Source organism: Brachycentrus maculatus, unplaced genomic scaffold, assembly GCF_059751285.1.
Source record: "Brachycentrus maculatus isolate JH-2025_06_01 unplaced genomic scaffold, ASM5975128v1 h1tg000005l, whole genome shotgun sequence".
Classification (NCBI taxonomy): Eukaryota; Metazoa; Arthropoda; class Insecta; order Trichoptera; family Brachycentridae; genus Brachycentrus; species Brachycentrus maculatus.
The window spans coordinates 931,782-949,283 of NW_028280760.1; the positions used below are offsets into that span (position 1 = coordinate 931,782).

At 34.9% G+C, this 17,502-nt stretch overlaps 2 protein-coding genes across 2 annotated transcripts; one reads left to right on the forward strand and one right to left on the reverse strand.

Annotated features, from left to right (window-relative positions):
* Positions 1-8,804: 8,804 nt before the first annotated feature.
* On the forward strand, positions 8,805-9,997 carry LOC148313778 (uncharacterized). The gene is made up of 2 exons (XM_088256391.1): positions 8,805-8,919; positions 9,223-9,997. The coding sequence occupies exons 1-2, from the start codon at positions 8,859-8,861 to the stop codon at positions 9,885-9,887; spliced, it is 726 nt and encodes a 241-aa protein (XP_088112517.1). The 5' UTR covers positions 8,805-8,858; the 3' UTR covers positions 9,888-9,997.
* A 2,395-nt stretch (positions 9,998-12,392) lies between these two features.
* On the reverse strand, positions 12,393-14,074 carry LOC148313779 (uncharacterized). Its single transcript, XM_088256377.1, has 2 exons — positions 13,942-14,074; positions 12,393-13,325 (listed from the first exon to the last, which is right to left on the reverse strand). Exons 1-2 carry the CDS (start codon positions 14,018-14,020, stop codon positions 12,622-12,624), a joined length of 783 nt encoding a protein of 260 aa, XP_088112503.1. The 5' UTR covers positions 14,021-14,074; the 3' UTR covers positions 12,393-12,621.
* Between the last annotated feature and the right edge of the window lie 3,428 nt (positions 14,075-17,502).

Sequence of the window (17,502 nt, forward strand, 5' to 3'; positions counted from 1 at the left end):
TTCTTCTGAAAGAGACGCTGTCTTCTTTGATATTTTCTGTAGACATCGGTCGAATTGAAAATATGAATGACTTAACCGAGTTATTCAAAATAAATCGTTCATTCACACTTACATAATTATACCTTATGGTTCAATAATTTAAATTTAGTCACACTAATCAGTGCACAAATTCAGTTTTCAATTCCGTATTTGTAGTTTCTAATATATTTTTCAATTTAGGATCAAACCCTTAACTTGAAAAGAAATTTAAACCGAGAAAAAGTACAGCCACTGAGTTAATGACGACTCTTATTTATAGTAAAAAGACTTTAAAAAATAATATTTACAGGATTAGTTAGTTTGAACATTCAATTTAATTGTAATCGATGCCTAGAATGGCCAAATATATTCATTTACAACATTTGATGAACATTCTGCTATTTTTCTTTACTGAACTGAACCAGAGATGGTGTCGATAACTCGCATGTGAAAAAAAGTGACAATTGAAGGATATATGTATACGATTTCCAAATTTTAGTAAATGTGTTTCTGAATTATGCGTAGAATAAAGAATATGAAGCGTGTATAAAGTGATCACTTAAAAATATTGCGATAGGTCGTAAGACCTGTAAATATTCAGCCTTCCATATTCTTCTTCCTTTATGTTGAAATACAATTTTAAAATATATATCTTTATTCATTTTACACATAAAATCAAATTTTAAAAATAAAACATTTCTTGTTTTAATTTATTTATGTAAAAGCGAATTATAATTTCAATCCAAGGTGTTTAATGTCGGGACTCTAATAAATAAGAAGATTTACATACTAGATATGCCACATGACATAAAAATTGACGATTGGTTTTTTGGCTTATCGTTTTTTTGTAACGGTCATACCAGAGGTCATGGATCTTACATTGGGAAATTTTACCCTCGCAAGGTACCTACGTATTGTCTACTGCCTGATAACTACCTACTTATCTTCTTTGTTCGAGCGAAGAATGATAAGTCGAATAAATTACATCTTGAAAATCAATAAAAAACCTATCTATTATAATTTTCATTTTATGACACTTTTAATTAAGTCAAGGCTTTAATAATGTAGTGTAGATAACTTAAACCATACTTAAAATATTAAAAACAATAAGTCACTGTATTTTAATCTTAAAGACAAGAAGATATATTTCGTGGAAAAGGTGTCAGGATTTGGCATAATCAGCCGGTATGTATGAGGAGATGCATGAATGTGAAAGAGGCGAAGAATGTTTGCAAAGACAGAGTGGAGTGGACGTATTACCATACCACAAATGCTTTGAAAACACAAAAAATTTAGTTTTTATCACTAATTTGAATCATATATGAGCAATATACCATATATCAACTGAGTCTAATCTGGAAGACATTTTTTGTATTATTTAATATAAATATTATATATTCATTATCGTAATATTTTTTAGAACTTTTTGATGAAAAAATCTACTTGCAATTTCCACTTGTTTATACTTATTGACTTAACGCCTTTTCTAAGTACAATAACAACAAAAATTGTACATAAATACATTGTCTAATCATACATATAACCTGTCTATTATGTTCTCAATCAATATTCGCAGTGTGCGAAGTTCCTTTGTTACTCGTTCATATAATTATTGACCAAACTTGTCACGGTCGAGTGGAGAATATACATACGTACATACAAAATCACGATCCATTACCAGTAACCAGTTACTGGTACCAGCACTAGGCCACTGTGCGCTGGTCACAAGGCCTACTGCGAATTCACAAGTTCACGGATTTCTTGTGATCACTAACAAACATGACTGAGTCATACTAATCACACATTTGCTTATGAAAATACTCTCTTGAACTTCGTTACTAATCTTATATTTGGCCTTCCTTATCAATATGATAAATATTTTCGTTGTTATTTTTGACTACTAAAAACGTAAATACAGAAATGTATAAAAATCGCAAAATAAAAATGATTCGGAGGTATGTTGTACATACAATACATAGAATACTGAAAATATCATTTAGGGTTCGATGTGTAAATCTTTTGAGACGCACAGGAAAAGACAGAGATATACAAACGACTCTGTAATGAAAAAAATGCTAGGGTATTTTGGTCATATTATTATATTGCTATGCACAAAGTAGTGTTTTCGATTTTGTTAAAAACAATTCCGCTATGATAATATCTAAGCATAAAATAAATAGTTATATATACGGATTCAATGTTTTTGAAATAAAGTGATCAGTTTCAAAGATAACATCACTAAAAACGTCACAAAAATTATATTTAAAATAAGGATTGATAAAACCATGCACGCATTTTAAATATAATAGTATTGTCAGAACTTTGATTTCTTTGCGCTATTAATTGTTCTTTGCTTAGGCAAAATCACTGCAAGACAAGATCGACGTCATACATACATAAGTAGCACGCAATAAAACATTCATTTTAGGTAATATTCTTAGAAACGCAATGTAGTATATTATCATTTTTATATCCGTGGAATCAAGTCGCCCTTGGTAAACTAAAACAACCGAACGACCTTCACAGTTTGTTGTTTTGTTTACAAATATAATGCATTGAAAGTCTTGATATATTTTTATTTTTTAACCCAGAATGACTATGTGTAAGATGATTGAATTTCTAAAAAATCGCAGTAGAGGGAACAACTTTTGATCCGATAAATTTTGGTTTGGAACTGATTTATGTATCATCGAATTTGATGAAGCAAAAAACTCAGCTTTCCTCGGAGAACTAGTTCTTGGAACCGAAAATGTTTGAAAATATATATGCTCGTGTAGTCACTGGTTTGAACATGAGATTACTTTGTGTTTTTTTGTTGTTTTAAATTATTGAACATTAATATGGAACATTTTTCCTTGAAGTCAGTGGCCGGGAAACTTGTCAGCCAAAGAGCCAAATATATAAACATTAATAATAATAATAATAATAAAACCCTTATCCGCACCCCAATGGTGCATAGGGCACTGCGTCATATTAACGCAGTGTTATCTTGATCGTTTACACATGAAGGAAAGGTGATCAGCCCTCCGCTTCAGGTACCAGTCCAGGGTAATATTGAATAAATATGACAGTGAAATATCACTTATTTTTATTTTACCCCCCTTGGGAATCGAACCCGGGACCTCCAGAACGGTAGCCGAGCGTGCTGACCATTACACTACGGAGGCGGACAAAAACATTAGAACCTTAATTTTTTTTCTTGAGAGTCAAATTATTTTGCAATGCTAATATACCTTCAATATAATTTAAGACCATTTTCACATTACGGGTAGGTACACTCTATAAAACTTGATTTCACATATTTTAAGGATTTTATAAATTAATTTAAAAATTCTTTTCAAAGTAAGGTATCCATAGAACGCTACTTATTGCAAATAATGTCCTTTGACAATTTGATGAAGTCAAGTTTGTATGTCGTTATTTTTAGCACGTTTCCAGATTCTCGTCAATATGCGATTTCTCAGTATGCTTTCAATAAGGTTCATGCTTCAAAAAGATTATTCACATTAATACGTAGAGTTGAAGAGCCTTCCCGCAGATATTTGTGCCGAAGCCGCACTTAAAAAGTCAAAGAGCCACAAGCAGCTCCGGAGTCACGCTTTGCCGACCCATGATATAAGTAAAAAACTACATAGAATAGAAAAAACTGAGTAAAATTTAAATAAACAGAGATTAATTTAACTCAACCCATACAACACGAGCACCTTGGCATACAGAGCACTGAAGGATCGGGATTTCCAAGTGATATTTTCTAACCGACTGACTATGAAAGTTGTCGCCTTTGTGCACGACAACAAGAAGTGATAAATAGAAACTGAATTATTTAATTTGTTGGTTGTTGAATACTCGATGAAAGAAGTACCAAAATACTAATAGGAATATATTCGAAATTACGTCATTAACGCGAAATTCTATACATTTTTTAACCATAAATATAGGCGATGAAGTTTTACAGGAAAAATTTTCAAATTGAAAGCATTATACAAGTTTATATTTTATGGCTAGAATATTGAACATTACACAGCGTTTAAAATGATAAAATAAATACATTTCTATATATCTATGTGAATATTTTTTTTTCATTGATTGATTCGGCAGTTACTTTGTAGTAACTGCCGAATCAATCAATGAAAAAAAAATATTCAAGTAAAACTAAAATTTAAAATGTATTCATTTTAAATTTTAGTTTTACTTGCTAAATACCACTATTTCTTAAAATCTATTGTGACACATGTTTTAATGCATTCTGCATAACTTTCCAACATCGTATATTTTCTTTACGTACTTTGAGATATCGATAAAAATCTTTATGTGAATAAATCTTACATATGTGGACCAAATCCAATATTTGTAAACAAATTTTGGATACTCTCAAAATGTGGCGTTATTTTATTATTTTTAATTTTCTACTAAAATTTCTACTAACTAAAGTAATAAAGTGTTGAGATACGTGATGTGCTATGATGTTTGACCGGCCGTGACCATCACTATTGCAACTGAAGGATTTTTAAAAATCATTAGCATCTTCTCATCGACCTCCCCAGACCAATGTAATGCATGTCCATGTGACTAGATTCCCCTGTCATTTATAGTAGCAGTTTTGATTACAGACGGAAATAACGTGACAAATTCAATTTAGTTAAAATATTACACAACAAAAACGAAACAACCCACGTTTTGTTGCTGAATGTACGTATTTATTTATTACAAAAATTACAATAAATAAATAAATTACAAAAATTACAATAATGTACCCTCATTGCGTTTTCCTGTGTTTATTTAAATAAAAATTCACAATATAATAATAAAAGAAAATAGTTTAGAAAATATGTCAAAAAAGTCTCAGGCGGAAGGTGATCTAACATATATATCCTGAAAATGAAGATATCCTTATCTTAAAGAATATTTAGGCAGTTGGCTTGATATAAGGATAATATTGTTACTATACCATGTACATTATTATTAATTTACATGACCACACCATCATTTTGCTGAAGATACTTAGTTAAAAAACATTAAAGTTTTTCACTATAGTACGTCTTGACTTTTGTATATTATTGATAATTATCATTGAAATTAAGCTTGTTTTCATTTTGTTATTAAAATAATACATGAATATTAAACATTGAAACAAATAAAATAACAATTTTAATAATCTACAATAAAACAAGACTTTTCCAACCAATTTATATCATCAACCATCGGATTAAACCAGTCTCATCATATCCTCAGCCTCAGATTGACAGCCGTACGTGCGATTGTGCATCACCTTAAGACAAATTGATGAATTTCCCACATTTCAGCAGAAAAAACATCAATCCGATCTGAATAAGTACTTCAGCGAAATCAAATCAGCGACGCGTCATAGGAATTTAAATGATCTTTAAACCAAAAACGCATTTGTTTGCTAAATCATTCCCACTATCTCCTTTTCTCCAATTCAATCACATTGAAGCGCCCTTGAGGTAGTATTTTACGAAGATAGGGCTATTAAATTACCCTAATTTATTTTTACTGTAAGTAGCATTCGCGATAGATTGAGTAAAGTACGTAAAAACCTACAAATCACAATAGTACTGTAGAAGTCGAACGGAAGGCTGATCTTAATTTGCGAATAAAGGGAAAGTTCGTCTTAGAGTTTTCCGTTGTTTCTCATCACAAAGGCAGATGGGGAGAATGTTCTCATGAATAGGCCACAGCCGCCCAATCTACCCAGTCCTTTAAGAATGGCACTTAGATGTAATTTTTTTAAACTATCTGAACGTAAGTCTTTGTAAATCTTAAGTTTATCTTAAACAAGACTAGCATGCGTGTATGTGTGTTTTTGTGCTTGTGTGTGTGTATTTATTTACCTGCTGACAAGTCTCAAAAAATAGAGGTTTTTGAATTATTCCTGTAAAAAATCATACAAATTAGATAAGATCACAGGTATGATCCTTTTTTTTAAATACACCTTTTATATACTTGTTAAAATGAAGACATAATTATTATTAGAAAATTTATTATATTGTATAAAAGTTTTTTAGATTAATATTCTAGCTTTTTGAGGTAATTATGATTAGATAAACTTATTTTGGTATATTTTGCCCCATAAACTTAGATAAAATAAACATTTAACATTGTTATCATATCTGAACGATCTTATTCAAATATAGTTTGTATAAATAGGGAAAAATTAAAGAAACTTTTAATACTGTTATATATAATAATAAACTGATTTTGACTTCAACGTTTCGAATGATCTTTTGTTACGATTAATGTCATGACCGAATAGGAATTAATCCAATGACCTCATAATAACAAGCAGGAAAACAGAGACACATATTTTTAACCACACAATATATACAATTTTATACTCATCAGGTGCTGTATGGAATATAAAACATCTTTAGTTTTAGGGAAACATTCAGTTTAAAACAAAAATGAAAATGAGTGTCTTACTAGATATTCATGATATAGAAATGTATATTCCTTTTATTTTTTTTATTTAAAAAGCGTTCCGTCGATAAAACAGAGTGCGCCAGAGAAAAACCAAGATGGCGGCGTTACGTCAGTTTTGAGAAGGAATAAACAAATTATATAGTCTTTGGAAGGACTTGATATTGTGATGTCAGTGATTTATCTGACACTGGATTATTCACTATACGGATGATATATCAATATTAAAGGTGTCTCAACTAGAGATAAAGATCTATCATTTTTATCATATATAATATATGCAAAAATATGGAAGTCTGAGCATCTCAGGTTCATAAGTGGGCCAAACGGTGAACGATACATAAGTGTACAAAGTCATCACTTAAGCCAGCCAAATGCCAGGTCATGGGATTGGATGCTCAGACTTCTAACTTCTTTCACACAAAAACGAAAGATCTTCATCAAGTATTTATCAAGTTAATGTTAGTAAGTGCTGTTTTAAGTGTGTCAAAATCCTTGTTTACAAATCTGAGGTTGCCCACTTGAGAGTAATTTTCATATTGACATCTCAACATAGATGAAGAAAAATATGGAAGTCTGGGTAGTTACAGGGGAATTTGCATACATTCAAAATGAGAGGTCTCTGCTAAATACAGAAATATGAGTTCTAAAAAATTGAGTAGTGTGGTTATCAATCATGGGTAGAATGGTGAATGTAACACGTATATTAAGTGATTAATTAACCAGTCTTTGACAGGTCTTAAGTCTTGTAAATACTCAAACTTCCATATTTGTCTTCATCTATGTTGAGATGTCAATATGTTTTACAATTTTTATTAAAATGTAGGTTTCTTTTCAGTTACCACACCCTAAAAACGAAATGAACAAAATAAATCGAGGGTTAATTTTGTTGAATAATAAGGATTCTACAGTTTGATATTTTGACTCAGACAGCTAAAGCATTAATTGAATTACTCTTACGACTAAAGTAACGATTCAACGCTGTTGGTTTTCCATGTATTTTTTATCGAAAAAACCAGTTTAGCATTATTTTTTACGGGAAAAAACTTGATAAGTAGTGAATAGGTATCATCATTTTGTGTACGTTTTTTCTATACATTTTGACAGCTTAATTTTGCTCAACAGCTTCATTTTAAATTACGACTTTCAAATTTGAGCAAACCCACTCGACTAAATTTATATATTCACTTTTTCTATGTTGAACCGAGTGTTTGGTAAACAAAAAGATCTCAATGAGTTATTCACGGATGGTTCATGATGATTTTGCGGCTAATCTACTCCTGTGGTATCGTCAACTACGCCATTCCAAATAATATTTTACAACGGCAACAAAAAAACATGTGAACGAACAAGGAGTTGTAAGCAAACGCACGTCAATCATTTTTTTAACACACCAAACAAAACATTTAATTGGTGATATAAAATCATGTTGGAAATACTACATAATAATTATTTGTTACTTATTACTCTATCATAAGGCTTGCGATCATGAATGGCATGGCCGAATGACACGATTTTTTTTTTGTATTTACCCACTTCCATGATTAATATCTCTTTTATAAATAGTTTCATCATTTAATTATTTTATGGATATAGGAATTATTTAGTAGTTTTATTGCAAATTTATCCATTTTGACCAGAGGTGGTAAATGTTTTTTTATGTGTTTCTACGTTTTAGATCTCTGTTTCTTTTGCATCTATTACCAACCACATTCGCCTCATAAATTTGTTCTTCACTCATTCGATTCACATGCCCAAACCATCTCAACTCATCTCAAATGAATAGTATTCGTAAGCCCTGTAATGTCCAGACTTCAATTACAAAAAACATCCATGTAAATGTACTTTTTTTCTTTTTGTAATTTAGTTGATGACTAACCTCAGTTAAGGATCAATTTCAAGTTAAGGATTAGTGTCGCGGACACTCGAGCCAGAGTTTCTCGGTTTGAATCCACTCTACCATAATTTGATACCTATTTCTAATATAGAGCCGCTTAGGCTCAAAGAAATAGTATGAAACTGAAGTATTTTTGTAAATAATACAAACATAAATATTTCTCTTTTCATAAATAAAAAAAACGATAAAAAATTTTGAAATCGGGTAAACGGTACTATTCTAAAATGAGTTAAGATTAAAAAGTTGTGTGACTAAATCGGGGTTGTGTACGTTTAATAGTTTCGAAATAGTGAAAGTTTAGCGACGGTGTTCGACCCCTGACGGTCCTGAGTTCCGCGACTCATTTTTTTTTGTCTATTCTCGCTAATGGGGGGGTTGGCGGAGGCGAATCCACGCCGGCCGAGCACTGCAGGCTGCGCGCGTATAAAGGACCCGGCGGCTGTTCGCGCTCACGTCAGACCACTCAGAGAAGCGGTCTAGTCACCTCGCGCACACAATCGCAGACATGAAGCTGGTCCTCTTCTTCCTCGCGGCGCTCGTCACCGTGCACGCCGCCACCTTCAGGAGTAAGTACACACTCCGAGACAACTACCTACCTACAAAGGGCAAAAACAGCCCCGTCTGATTTATCAGTGGAATATTATACATATTCCTTATCGATAGTACCAATTGAGTTTTGTTGTTTGAGTTTCTGCTACTGATATTCACAGATGTTCCTTAAGACTTTCAGTAAATTGGAATGCTCAACGTTGAAAAAAAACGTTGTTCTTTTAAGTTAAATCCTTGTGAACATGTTTGATAATTTCGTTAAAATTTATATCGTTATGCACTCCAAATTGTTGTCTAACATTATTTCTTTCTTCTTCCAGTTATTCCAATCTCTGAGGATGAGCTCGCCGCGCTGTTGGAGGTGCAGGGAGATGGAGAGGGAGTAGAACTCGTGAGGGAGGTGCGCTCTCCCTACCCCAAGAGGAACCGCTACCCCAACCAGGGAGGCTATCCGGGCGGCTACCAGGGCGGGTTCCCGGGCGGTGACGGCGGCGGACAGTTCGGCGGCTTCGGCAACCAAGGGTTCGGAAACCAGGGATTCGGCAACCCCGGGTTCGGCGGCTTCGGAGGCATCAAGGGCAGCAGCTCCTCGGCCAACGCTGCCACCAGCACATTCAACCAAGGCGGAGGGTTCCCCGGGTTCGGGGCTTCGGGAAGCCAGTCTCAGGCGGCGGCCAACACCCAGAGCTTCGGCATCGGGGGCGGACACGGGGGTCTCGGGGCTTCGGGCAACGCGGCCTCCGCTAACGCCGGGACGAGCACCTTCGGTGGCGGGCTCGGGGGCGGCGGCGGCAGCGCCACTAACGCCGCCGCGCAGACGCAGAGCTTCAACGCTAACCTCGGGGGGCACGATGGCGGCTTCGGGGCCTCCGGCAACGCGGCCTCCGCCAACGCGGGCACGTCCACCTTCGACGCCGGTCTCGGGGGCGCTTCGGGCACCAACAGCCAGGCCAACGCCCAGACCCAGGACTTCTCCTTCTCTTAAGCTCGAAGCTTCCCGACAATACCATTAGATATAAAATTTCCTATAAAATAAGTTGCTGTAATTCGTTTTAAGTATTTATTTGGTTTGTTACAATTAAATATTATTATAAATGTTACTAGTTTCATTTAGAAACGTTCTCATCGCTCCTTTCAATGTGTAAAAGCAATTACTTTTATATTCCGGTTATTCAGCAAACATCTACCTGTTCATATATTAGATACACACGAATGTTTTTTATAATATCTTGAACTTCCGTCAAAACACGGCAGAATAAGCTAGAAAAAACCAGTTTCAATGCATAGTAATGGCGGATTACCTGGTCAGCAAAGGTCCTTAACAATTTCGGATATTGGCTTGTTGATTCTCTGCACAATGATCTTAGAATAATCTCATAAGTATAGAATATAATATATAATATCAAACAAAAGTAAATAAAAGACGAATAACTTATATTTCAAACTAAAAACTATACATGAATATAACATACTCATTAAAGTGGCGTCATATTGGCGATCATAATATTTGTGTAAATATCACACTATTTCATTTTCATCTGCGTTTCAAAAAAGTGTGATATTGACCAATGACAGCCGAAGCACGTATAATACTAAACAGCCCATAGAAAAAAGGTAGCATTATCCAAAAAGTGATATTGACACGGCATATTATTAACACGCAATAACCAGCGCGGATTAGTTGAATGACAAGAACATAAAGAGTAGATTGAATAATATTTAGTGTGTGACGAATGGATGACAATACGTTGCAGTATTGTCCGCCAGCGTGGCCAGAGGACTTCCTCTCCTGCTCAAAGTGTAACCAGCGCACCATTATGGGCTTACTGCACCATAATCCATAGCGACCAGAGGCGGATTCAGCACAGACAGACCCTAGACTCAATTAGTTTTGAGTTCTTCGGGTAAAAAAGAGCCTTATGCGGATCTGCCTTATGATCAGGTACGGCAAAGAAATAGCTCAAACTGATTTTACCGTAGCATCGGTGGTAGAAGTAGATTATAATGAAGTTGTGGGCTAGAAATAAATACTAGATGGAAAACCTTTGTGTATCTGAAATCAGTTTTAAAGTTAACAGTAAAAAATAGTAGTAGTAAAAAAAAAGTAAAATCTGGAAAATGTTGTTATTTAATAGCTTCATTTAATGCATTATTTAATTATCTTTTTCTTTTTCCAACATACCCTTTTCCAAATAAAAAATAAAATCTTATTTAAAACTCAGTCAAAGGGTTGAAGATTCTTCTTAATCTCATCCACACCCAATGGTGCAAAGGATACTGCAACAAATTTGTGCAATTTATGATATTTAAAAAATATAATAATGACTTACGCTTCAGATCTAATCAGATCAGTCTTACCAGTTTGGGTAGTATTAAATAAATATGATAGTAAAATGTATGTTTATTTTGATCCCCCTTGACATTCAGCCTTAGACCTTCGACATGGTACATAGCTAAACGCGATACCCACTATACTGTAGATATAGACTGACGATAAGATAATTTAAAAATCATATGAAAGCGATGTTTGCAAAAATAACAAATGCAAAATAAATCAAATCCCCTTAAAAAAACAAGTTTTTTTTCAAATTCACGCAACGTAGTTGCGTGACGTTAGAGAAAGTTTCACATAAATATAAAAATTAGTAATCAACTAAAATTTCTCGTTTAAACTGAATTTCACATAAGGATAAAACAACGACTAATGGCCTTTTCAACTTTTAAATTATTTGCAAGCAACCAATGTTGTCGGTAACGACAAAACCCGGTCGCTGGTCAGGTAAAACAAATATGGAAAAGGCTATTTAGTCATACAAAACAAAATTTTAGAAAATAAATATTTTTATGAATAGATCGTTGATTTAATATCAGAGATGAAGAACTGTATTGAGATAAGAATATGGTAGTCTGGGTATTTACAGGGCTTACGACTTGTCATAGATTTGAACACCGCATAACATTTACCATTCGACTCTCATGGGTATAATAATCACACAACGTTCTCTTCAGAATAAACCTCGTTGGCGCCATCTATGGTCGGAATTACTAAGTTAGCAGAAACCTTCATTAATGCATGTAAGATTCATTTCCAAATTATTTCACATGCCAGGGAAATACATTAAAACATCATTTTTTATATCCTTTTGTAAGTATTTTAAACATTACACATGTCAAATTGCCGATAAATCGTGACGACAGCAGGTGACAAGGCTATAAAATGGAAAATCACAAAGATAGAGCTGAAATATTCATTAAATCATTTTAATTTCACTCGGTAAATACCTTTATTTCTTTAAATCTATTGTGACACGTGTTTCGATGCATTCTTTATCATTTTCAAACACCGCAATCATGCAGAATGCATTGAAACCAGTGTCATTATTGAATTTAAGAAATACTGGTATTTACTAATTAAAATTTAAATTAAAAATGGATAGACGTTACCACAAACCGACTTCCGAATAAAATAAAAGAGTTAAATTATTTTCAACTTCCGTTATTTACAATTGAAAAATTATTGGTTTTTCACACAAAAAGTAAATTGAAATAAAATATAAAATTGTTCGATAGATTTTGGCATCAAAAGTCTTTATTTTTTATAACAATAAATAAATATATCAACAGACAACAATTAATAAGTACACAACGAAATTAGTCAATAACAATATGTACACGAACAACGATACAAAAAATAAATAATTAAGTTAAATCACAAAACGTCACTCCTCGGATTTTTCTTCCTTAATCTTTTCGGCTTCCTTATTGCAGGTGCAATCTTTCTTTTCCTTACCCAAAGAATCCTTTTTGGCGGAAAACCCTTTATCCTTGTCGAGGTCTTGTTCCTTTTCAAAGGGTTTTTTGGTTTCTTTTTGCGCAATGGGCTGCGGCTGGTAGGGGAGGGTGAGAGGCACGGGGCCCGCGGGGCCCATGATCACGGGGGGCAGGGGGTCCACTTGCGTGGACCCTATGAGGGGCTGCGAACCTGTATACTGAAGGACCCCTTCGTTGCGGAAATAGGGCTCCACGGCGTACTCGGGGAATCCTCTGCCGTATCCGTGATGGTGGTGATGTCCGTGCCCGTGTCCGTAGTCTCCATCGTAGCCACCGTGCCCGTACCCGCCGTGCCCGTACCCGCCGTGACCGTACCCGCCATGGCCGTACCCGCCGTGCCCGAAGTCACCACCGTGCTCGTGGCCATGGTGGTGGTGGTGGTGATCAGGGTACCCGTATCCCCCGCCATACCCTCCCCCGAACCCTCCTCCGAAGCCCCCGAAGCCTCCCCCATACCCTCCGTAGCCGCCGTAACCCCCGAACCCGTACTGCCGACTCGCCCGACTACCCTCGTCGTCCCCTTCCACTGGTACTGAAGGTTCGGGAGGAACTTCCTCCATTACAACCAATCCCACGGGCGTCGAGACATCTCCTGCAAGAAAAAACAATTAAATTTATATAATTTACATTTGGTATAATATATAATTGATATATGATACAGGATATAAGGTTCCCAAACTGGGCAACATCACTTGTGGAAAACGAAAGCACCTTGGTAGGCAATTCTGGAGAATTTGGTGGATGATGTGAGAAATCTTTTTTTTTTTTTTAATTAAAAATAAGATGTCTTAAATGTTATGAGCATTTTATTTTATATACAATGCATAAAATAAAATGCTGAAAACACTTAAAATACTGCAAATATTTTAACATGAAATATACTTAATGCGTTTAAACGTACGTTAAAATAGCCACTCTAACCATTTTTCCTGGTATGGGTACTTAGATAAAAATTCACGGTCACAAAATACTGTTTTTCAAGATTTTTTTCTTCATAAGCGTTTATATTTTTCCTTACAATTTACAAAATAACTTCATAAATTTAGACAAAATTCTTTCATTTCCAAACATATGTGCATATCACCAATTATATTACCATACCACACAGTTGCCACACAATACTTTTTATATACAAGATATATTTTTCTTTCTTGTTTATTTTTTGTTTATTTCAATATCTGAATGCACTCTCGTATGGATCAACTTACCTAAGGATTTCCCCGCAGTCAGATGCAGCTGAAGCAGGCAAGCTGCTAGAAAGGGCAACGCGACTCCCCGAAGTGCCATCTCGCGGCTCTGCTGACGAGAGAACTGACCTCCGCTTCTCTCCAGGCATTTATATACCGCGAGAAGGTACGAGTACAAGATTAATATATATTATGAACTCGATAATATGCAAAAAATAGCCAGCTATGTTGAACAGTTATGTATAGGTTTCGGGTAACGGTGAAGACGATCCGGTCCCGGTAGGCGAAGTAGGCCCCCCGTTAGCGGGTCCTGGGAGCGGAGAGCTCACCCGGTACAGGCGACACCAACTGCGGTACGAGACCACACCAACTACTACGGAATATGTGACGATTACCGCTGAAACTTCCTGGGGACCAACAATGACGACATACTGCCTTCGTGGTGTAATGGTCAGCGTGATTAGCTACCGTGCTGGACGTCCCGGATTTGATTCCCAGGGGGGGTGAAAATAAATATAAGTGATTTAACACTCTAATATTTACAACATTTTGAGTGTGTCCAAATACTTGTTCACTAAATCTAGATTATCTCCAAAACATTAGTACAAGAATTTGAGTAGTGTGGTTTCCAATAATGGGTAAAATTGATGAATGTTACACGTGTGTAAAGTGATCACTTAAACCAGCCTATGACGGTCGTCAGCCCCGTAAATGCCCAGACTTCCATATTCTTCTTCATCTTTGATGAGATGTCAAAAAATAACTCTAATATTTATTTACTATTACCCTGCACTTTTCACTGAAGCGCAGGAGTGATCACCTTGCCTTCATGTAAGTAACGATCAAAATAACACTACGTCAATACTATGCAGTGCTCTATGTACCATTGGATACGGATAGGGGTTAGAAGGGATTTGACATACCAATTATCACGCTATCTTCTCCATAGATGAGCATCTATCTCCTTTTTTCGTACAATGTTTTATGTTGTTTATCCTGATTTTTTATCTGGCACACCGATGACGGCGAAATAGCTCAAACTATTTTTCCTGCATTATTTTATGAGATAGTTTAATGTTTTCTCGCAGGATGGCTCTACGTGTATGGACGGTAGTGGACTTTGTCCCCCAATGTCGGTATTATTTTCTGTTTCCGACATACTTTATCGTAAAACATAAATTTGTCGAACTAAAACTCGTCAGTCAAAGGGTACAAATATCAATTGTCAGACCCGCACACCTCTATGGCTCCAAATACTGGATAATGTATAACACCTACTCTAGGCAACTTGAAAGTACTAAAATGCGAATGCTTAGATGGTCAGCTGGAGTGTCCCTTAGAGACGCAAGAGTTCACGCATTCGTAGAAGCCCGTGTGTAACTGATATCAATAAAGAAAAGGTAATTGACGTATGGGACGCTGAGAACCTGATCATATTGTGAACCAGGCAATCGCCATGGATATTCTTCGAAAGACGTCTAAAGAAAGATCAAAGAATTCATGGATGCTACAGAAAGATGACATGATTCAACCATGATACAAGGACTTACAGCATGAGGATAAGGAGAGCTAACTCCTAATAATAATAGGCTAATAGTCTTCAAAGACGATAAGTTGGGATGCAGCCAGGAAATATAAGAAGATGCAATATTGACGTCTTCTTAAAGTCTTCTTTAGGCATAGATAAAATGAAAATAGTAAAGTCTTTCAAAGAGTGTTCTTATCCTTACCAAAATATTTCACATACTGAGAGACGCTTAAAAATATGATTTTCAGGTTTTATGACGATTATAATGTGCCCAGTTCGAGAGGAGTTGATCACCTCTGTTTACGGGACATGTCACGAGACTTAAGATCTTCTTATCTTCAACAAGTCGACTTCAAGTTCTGGAAACTAGGTGAACCTACTCGGGAAAGCCCACAAATCTGTTCAAAGAAAGTTGAGTCACGTGTTTTAGCGTAGAAAGGGCACGACACGAAATTTTAAGACGTGCTTGATAGATCTAACTAATGAAAACTTTTTTTTGCATGTGCCTTTCATAATTATGGATAGCGCTCTCATTCGCCTTTTCAATTGAATCAGAGTGTGATGAATTCTATTAGTTATCTACATATATTTAAATGGTATATATTTTCTTGTCCGCCTCCGTAGTGTAATGGTCAGCACGCTCGGCTACCGTTCTGGAGGTCCCGGGTTCGATTCCCAAGGGGGGTAAAATAAATATAAGTGATTTTTTCACTGTAATATTTATTCAATATTACCATGGACTGGTACCTGAAGCGGAGGGCTGATCACCTTTCCTTCATGTGTAAAACGATCAAAATAACACTGCGTTTATATGATGCAGTGCCCTATACACCATTGGGGTGCGGATAACGGTTCGAATGAATGGGGTGCGGATAAGGGTTTTATTACATTTTATATATATTTAAATGTTTGTTTGAAAACATTATTTTAATTATCTTTTCAATGTTAAGAGAATGTATCGAGAAAATGTATATTACATTTTTTTTAAAGGGATATATTTGTGTGTCTGTTTCAAACTATTTTTATATACCTAAATAGCCCGATACTTCAAAAACAGATAATACTAATGGTAAAGTGGGTTCGAACCCAGGAATTCTGACTTAGAGTCCGCGACACTATCCACGGGACCAAAACCCGATTTTGTTGTAGTTTTAAGGGGATACTTGCAAACATCGAATTCCGTACGCGCCACACGTGTCTCCGTGCAGAAATTAAAAATATATATGTATATACTTATATTGTATTTTAAAAAATGTATTTATATTTTTTTTAACCTTTTAATAACTGTTTTCTTTTCAAAATCATGCATTAATTTCGAAGAAAAACTTATTTTTCAAAACAAATACAATGTTTCGAGAAAAAAAATCAATTACCAGATTTAAAGAAAATTTAGTTACGGGCTATCAATTATTCCCTTAATGTAAATTGTTTTCAATACCCTGATAATTTTGTTATTATAATCGTCAAATACAAGTACGACTTCATTATATTACTTCATCAGTTCTTTTCAAGATATATTATTGTCTGTTATTGAAAATTAACGCCTCAAGAGTAACTTGTTTTGATTATACAAAGACGTATTTTCCATACATATGTAGATACTCATGTAATAAAATGTAGGAACTTGACACAATTTAATAACTTCAAATGATTTGTACGCTTCAAAAAGATTTTTCGCCCGCATTTCAATTTTCTTTAAACCCTGGTACAATTAACGTAATTGCCTTTTTTGCTTAAAAACACCGTTTTTGTTTGAAAAAATAAGTTTTTCTACGAAATAAATAAATCTTTTGAAAGGAAAAGAGTTACTGAAAGGTAAGGAGAAAACATTTCCCAAATTGTAATATACGATATAATATATTCTTTAAAAAAATTGTGACCTTAAACGCAGGGTTGAACACCTTACATTCGTATAATTTTACATTCCGTCCATATAATGCAGTGCCTTATACACTAGTGAGTGCGGATAGGTGTCAGAAAAACAACAATAATTTTTAAGCATTAGTTCCGACTGAGTATATATAAATAAATTTGAAAAATACACGAAATGTAAT